Source organism: Portunus trituberculatus, chromosome 31 (assembly GCF_017591435.1).
Source record: "Portunus trituberculatus isolate SZX2019 chromosome 31, ASM1759143v1, whole genome shotgun sequence".
Classification (NCBI taxonomy): Eukaryota; Metazoa; Arthropoda; class Malacostraca; order Decapoda; family Portunidae; genus Portunus; species Portunus trituberculatus.
Window position 1 is genome coordinate 9,439,146 of NC_059285.1, and position 7,500 is coordinate 9,446,645.

Here is a 7,500-nt window from a genome sequence, read left to right on the forward strand (position 1 = left end):
GCCCCTGGTGCTTGCCCTAGGTGCTCACACTGTGCTAGGTCACCTGGTGGCAGCGTGTGGGAAGCTCGTCCCTTGCAGAAATAAATATACAGACTTCAAGCGTATACTTGAGGACACACACACACACACACACACACACACACACACACACACACACACACACACACACACACACACACACACACTGTTGGCAGCCACTACGAGTACTTGAATTATTTTGTACTTTATCCACCGCTGTGGTACAGTGTAGTAGTAATGAGTAGTGGATCATTATGGAACCTGTGAAAATTCAAGGGAGGAGAAGAAATTAGTACTTGTGTAGGTGTGCTGAGAAGCGGTCAGGGTGAGGTGAAGGCTGTCATTTGAGTGTGACGTTTCCCTGAGATACAGATAATGCTACCGGTAGTGGTAGTAGTTGTAATTGTAGTAATAGTAGTAGTAGTTGTAGCAGCAGCAGCAGCAGCAGCAGCAGCAGCAGTAGTAGTAGTAGTAGTAGTAGTAGTAGTAGTAGTAGTAGTAGTAGTAGTAGCAGCAGTAATAGTAGTAGCAGTAGTAGAAGTAGTAGTAATAATAGTTATTAATCGTAGTTGTAGTAATATTAATAGTAGTAGTAGTAGTAGTAGTAGTAGTAGTAGTAGTAGTAGCAGCAGTATCATAATAATCATCATCAGCAGCATCAACAGTTATAATAGTATATGTAGGTCCAAATGTTATACGAATGGTACAGTTTAACTTAAATATTGATCTATTTATAACTATTTGTGAGATCTCGCCACGTTTCTTAAACTCTGCTCTAGTTTAGCACAGCAGCCAGGGATGCGATCTGAGTAGAATCACCTCTTGGCTTACTGAATGTAGGGAGCACCATGTTTACGTACTACATACAGTATAGTACATGTAGTGATCGGCGCTAAGTTTCCACCAGGTGAGGAGCGCAGCACAATTTGCTTATGAGACAGAGTGAGATGACGTATGAACTAGAAACTGTGATGTTCTTGCCGCCATTCATATTATGGGGACAAGATTACGTAGCATTAATTTTGATGCTATGAACTCGTGCGCGCCGTGCTGGGTTGTGTGAATCGGAACAGGAACTTGGATTCTGTATCTTTTCCTGTCTATGACTTAAATTTTCTTAAGAAGGAGGCTTCAAGACACTTCTTGTAGTTCTGAATAATTCTTTTGGAGAATTGTCTATTGGGGCCTGACGTCTTCAGTGGGTCTTGATTTCTTCTCTCTCAAAAAAAAAAAAAAAAAAAAATGCAGTTAGCAAAGATGATAATAATGAATACAGAGATAAAAGAAAAAAGAAAAATAAAGAAACAAGAGCCATTGGATCGTGGTCATGACTGAAGCAACAGAAATACGTTTATACATTTGTGAAACGAGGAAGAGGCGGAGAAGGAACAATGATAATGATAGAACGAGGAGAAAGATGAGAATGGAGGAGGAGGAGGAGGAGGAGGAGGAGGAGGGGGAGGAGGAGGAGGAGAACGAGGAAAAGGATGAGGAATAAATCTGATGTTACAAAACGTCCAGCTGGTGTATGTGTGTGTGTGCGTGTGTGTGAGAGAGGGAGAGAGAGAGGGGAGGGGGAAGGGAGATGTTGACGAAGGGTAGGATAAGTTACATAAGCGTTACATTTATTTAAGGACACACACACACACACACACACACACACACACACACACACCTTAAATAAGCTTCACATAAGAAGAAAAAGACACAAATCACCGCGATCTTGTGAGCTTTGTATTACACTGTATGTGTTTAACTTACTCTGAGATGAACGTTCATTATCGCCGTAGAGGGAAGGCGTAGAAATAAATTAATTAATGAATAGAAAGGCCACCTATTTTTCGCATCTGCTAAAGTAACCCACGTAATGTAATGCCTTTGTATAAGAAGCACCTGAACTCTTTGGACCCAGTATATGATGAAGAGCGAAGCAATGTTTGGCAAGGCGCCCCACACTTCTGTCCCTATCACGTAATCTTGCTTCTCTCCTGCTTTCCCTTTCTTCTATCTCCCTTCCAACCTCTTCTCCTTTGCTTCTTCCTCCCCACTTTCATCTTTTCGCTTCTCCCCTGCTTTCCCTTTCTTCTGTCTCCCTCCCATCCTCTCCTTCTTTGCTTCTTCCTCCCCACTTTTTTCTCTTCGTTTCTTTCCTTCTTTTTGTTTGTGTCTGTTGCTTGTTGTGTTTCTTTTTCATTATTCACTTCCTTCTCTTGTTTTTTTTTTTTCCTTGTTCCTTACTTTCTTTGCTAGTTTTGTTTATTTCCTTATTGGTGTTTTGTTTGTGTGGCTCCTTCTGTTTCTCTTTCTTCCCTTATTCTTTTATTCTCATTCTTTCTTCCTCGCCTACATTCCTTTTTCCCACTTTCTTACTTCCTTCGCCTGTTTCGTTCCTCTTTTGTGAAAGCAGGACAAACACGTTATCATTAGCGAAGTGTGTCACCATTGTGTTTCCTCCTCCTCCTCTTCCTCTTCCTCTTCCTCCTCCTCTTCCTCGGAGTTTATTTTTTTCCTCTCTTTCCTCCTTTTCTCTTTTATGTTTTAATCTCCTTTCTCTTTTTTCCTCTTCTACCTTAAATCCTCCTTTTCATCGCGGTCACTTTTGTTGTTAATGTTGTTGTTGCTGTGGTTGTCGTTGGTGGTGATGGTGGTGGTGATAGTGGTGGTGATGGTGGTGGTGATGATGGTGGTGACGATGGTGGTGATGATGGTGGTGGTGGGTCTTTTTCATTTGCTGTCTTTTTGGACATTTTGTTTTATCATTATAATGTGATACGTACCAATAGTAGCAGCTTTATGAATAGATATTATATGAATATAGACAGACAAGTGCACAGACAAACAGACAGACATGTAGACTGATAGATAGAGAGGTAGATTGATAGATAGGTAGATGGACTCATAGATAGGCAGGTAGATAGATATATAGGTAGGTAGATAGATAGACAGACAGACAAACAGACCGATTGATAGAGATACTTAAAAAGATAAGATAGATAGATAGAGAGACAAATAAATTTATACAACTCTGCAGACGTAATCGCGCGGGTAAAGAAATATAAATACTTCCATAAATTAACACAATGAGATAATAAGGAGAAAAAAGTCATAAGTGCACATTTGTGTAGCTTAAAGATGCTGAGAGAGAGAGAGAGAGAGAGAGAGAGAGAGAGAGAGAGAGAGAGAGAGAGAGAGAGAGAGAGAGAGAGAGAGAGAGAACTTTGATACAATAATAATAACTCCTATAACATATCATCAACAACATCAGCAGGGTAAGTAACAGTAGTAATTATCACGTGAAACTTAATGACAGCAACGAACTCATTTTTCGTGTTCTGGATTATCAACAATTTCTCCTCCACTTGCCAACAACTTTGAGCAGGATGTGTGTGTGTGTGTGTGTGTGTGTGTGTGTGTGTGTGTGTGTGGTGAAATTAACACGTCACAGAGGAAGGGGAGGAGGATAGGGAGGCATTCCACACAAACAACAGGTTGTGGTCGCCATACCATTCATGCTCCACCTCATTCACAGCCTCCATCCCGCCCCCCACCCCACCCCTTCTAACACCAGTACTATCTTTCACCCCCCCCCCCAACCTTCCCAATACCACCACCAGACCCCCAGATAATACCCTAAACTGCAATGTCATTCCTCTCTGTTTCCCTATAACACACACACACACACACACACACACACACGGGTCACCAGTCACCACCACTACCCCATAAATTTCCGGGTCGGTTTGTCTCACCTCAGCATCTGTTAGGACCTGTTGCACATTACGCGGCCCCATGGTTCACTCCTGCTGGTCTGCCTCACGTCTGTCCTCACTTCCCACCATCCTGCAAACGCCGCACCTCGTAGGCCTCTCCCTCCATGCACCACCAGCCGTCCGCTTCCCTACAGGAGACGTAAAAACAATGTTCTTGACGTGCTTTTCCGTTCCAAGCCGCGCCGGGAGAAGACTGAGAGAGAGAGGGGAAAGGTTCGTCCCACACCGGAAGAAAGCCAGCATGCGATTGGCGGAGACAGGGAGAGCCGCTCCCCTATTGGTCCACAGCTGGAAGTTAGCCAGGCGGCGGTTGGCTGTAACAAATTAACGATCAATGTCACAGTGCGGGCGGTCAGTAGGAAGTGGTCTTCATTCTTTTCGGTGTGGTGTTCAAAAAAATTTTTTTTTCTTTTTCCCCCTGAGGTTGTTTTTGGTTGTATTTCCTGTCGAATTCGATCGATAGGTGTTTAGGTTTGAGTGGTGTGGGTGTTGGTGTTGGTGAAACGACAAAGAGTGAGTGTCTCATTGTGACACTCGGCTGAGAATGTGATGGTAGGTAGCAATGAAAGGAATCTTGTTATATGGACCTTCTGGTGGCTAGATAAGTCTCTCTCTCTCTCTCTCAAAAGACTAGTGCTGAAAAAGATGTTCTTGTGTATCAAAGAAACAAGAATAGAAACGGAAAGATAAAGAAGTCATCGAGATAAACGAAAAACAGAGGAGGAATTTAGGTAGAATCGCGTATGTATATATATATATATATATATATATATATATATATATATATATATATATATATATATATATATATATATATATATATATATATATATATATATATATATATATATATATATATATATATATATATATATATATATATATATATATATATATATATATATATATATATATATATATATATATATATATATATATATATATATAGATATAGAGAGAGAGAGAGAGAGAGAGAGAGAGAGAGAGAGAGAAATAGGAGGAAAGAAATGTTACGATCATAAGAAAAATCCTCTCATTGGCGCGGACGCTCGCACACACACACACACACACACACACGCACACACACACACGCACGCATACACACAGACCACAATGAGTTTATATTCAGTTTTATAAAAGCTTTCGCCTCCCCACAGATAGTCTCCATGCCAGTCTGTGCCCGACCCGCCGCAGTTACGTAACATTTTTTCTGTTACATCATGACTGAAAACATGGCAGACGCTTCTTCAAGTTTCTTTTTTCCCCTACACGAATTTGTTTAATTTCTATTTTCATATCTACTTTTTTCTGACCGATAACAATGTAACGATTTCTTCCCGTTCCTTTAACCATCGAGTCTTGGTTGATTTGTCCATTTTCATTCTCATTTTTTTGTTTTATTTTCTACATAAGACTTTTTTTTTGTGTTCTTCCAGTTATATTTTCTGTTATAATATAAGAGTTTTCCTTTTTCTTTTTTACTGATTAAAATTCCTTATTCCGTCCATTTTCAGAAACAGTCTTATCACAATGTTACGAGTCTTTTCTAACTATTCATTTACTTGTATTTTTAAGTCGGATCACTATTACAAAGACGATATTAAGAATTATGATACGTAATTTAATGTGTAACATCATAGTGTTATAATTATTGTCACTTTTACGTAATGCTGTAACGAAGACAAGCACATAAGTATATTCAGTAAGATTCCGGGAAAAGACTATTACTACCATGCGTGTCCCCCGCATCCTTGCACACACACACACACACACACACACACACACACACACACGTTACGTAGTTCATCATTACTTCCTTTGTTTACTTTCACTGAGAGTAAATTATTTACAAGCGTGTTTTCTCATAGTTATCCTCAGCTTCCATTAACGACCACACTGGGTACAATGTTATTAGAATCAAAGTTGTATAATGTGTACTGTTTTTCCACATAGGAAGAGAGCTGGTGTGCTTCTTTCTTCATCGTTACTTAGTACATATACATAAAAAGAGACCAGTTTTTACTACTTTTTTTTCATGACAGTGAGGGACGTGGTCTGCTAGTTTTCATCCTTACGAGTTCATACACGCTGGGAAGGAAGTGTTCTGCTATACTCTCTGTCTTTTTATTTATACATGTCCTTCACTTCCCCTTTTATTCGATCCTATCATCTTCTAGGCTTGAAGCACATCTTTGCCCATTATTCAGATTTATTATGTTTTATCCGCATTTTGATTCCTCTTTAAGTACGTTCATATTCACAAGTAAAAAGGAAGAAATGGCCTTATTTTTGTCTTATCTGTCTTATTACTGCCTGGACGTGTGTTCATTGTGCATACCATTTCTACATGTCTTGCTATATTAGTGTTTTAGGAAAGGTGATTGTTATGAATAAAGGTATGGAAAGGTTTTCAGGTGTTCCCGTGTGTCACGCAACCCAATGGAGACACTGACACGCAGCTCAAACGTGGTTACGGAAAACACACACACACACACACACACACACACACACACACACACACACACACACACACACACACCTTGTTATGCAGACGATGTGTGTGTGTGTGTGTGTGTGTGTGTGTGTGTGTGTGTGTGTGTGTGTGTGTGTGTGTGTGAAATCGCAACACTAGGAAAGCTGTGATGATTCCATGGTGGCGTTTTTTTGTTATTTTTTTATCATGAATTAATGAGTTACGCTTCATGGTTTTATTCTATTGTATTATATCTCTCTATTTTTAAACCTCGTCGAAATTAGAGTGTACGTGAGACTCAACAGGCGATGTCGTGAGGTCCCAAGATTTTACCTTCAGGCATTGATCATGTGTCTGGTGAAAACAAGGTCTCCGAGCACACCCTGAGTGTTGTGAGGCTCGGGAGCAGCTGATCCCCTTGGTGATGCTGCGTTCTGGAGGAGAGATCACGCTTCTGCTGGCCTTTAGTTGTTTTATTTCTTTATAGAATTAGTTTGCCTTGGATAAACGGGGAATGACAATAGTGGTAGTAGCGATAGTGGTAGTAGTATTAGAAGTAGTAGTAGTAGTAGTAGTAGTAGTAGTAGTAGTAGTAGTAGCAGTTGTAGTAGTGGTAGTAGTGATAGTAATAGTAGTAGTAGTTTATTGTTTATTGTTTATTGTTTATTGAGGTCTTTGCCAAATAACAGTTACATGCATGAATAGATATATAGTACATATCTGTAGGCATTAGTCTGCTGAGTATAAACTCCTTAGCAGACAGAACTAATTAACCTTATATATATATATATATATATATATATATATATATATATATATATATATATATATATATATATATATATATATATATATATATATATATATATATATATATATATATACACACACACACACACACACACACACACACACACACACACACACACACACACACACACACACACACACACACACACACACACACACACACACACACACACACACACACACACACACACACACACACACACACACATATATATATATATATATATATATATATATATATATATATATATATATATATATATATATATATATATATATATATATATATATATATATATATATATATATATATATATATATATATATATATATATATATATATATATATATATATATACACACACATATATGGCGCGACGACAATGTTTATCAAATAAAAACTTACAAGAATTATATATATAATCTAAC

At 38.7% G+C, this 7,500-nt stretch overlaps 2 protein-coding genes across 2 annotated transcripts in view; one reads left to right on the forward strand and one right to left on the reverse strand.

Annotated features, from left to right (window-relative positions):
• LOC123511625 (synaptotagmin-17-like) overlaps positions 1–4,018 on the reverse strand; it is a 21,342-nt gene extending 17,324 nt beyond the window's left edge. The window contains exon 1 of the mRNA XM_045267656.1: positions 3,768–4,018. Coding sequence (XP_045123591.1) covers positions 3,768–3,809 — 42 coding nt within the window. The 5' untranslated portion in view covers positions 3,810–4,018. The remainder of the gene's footprint in view (positions 1–3,767) is intronic.
• LOC123511221 (sodium-coupled monocarboxylate transporter 1-like) overlaps positions 1–7,500 on the forward strand; it is a 32,157-nt gene that overhangs the window by 2,182 nt on the left and 22,475 nt on the right. The window lies entirely within an intron of this gene.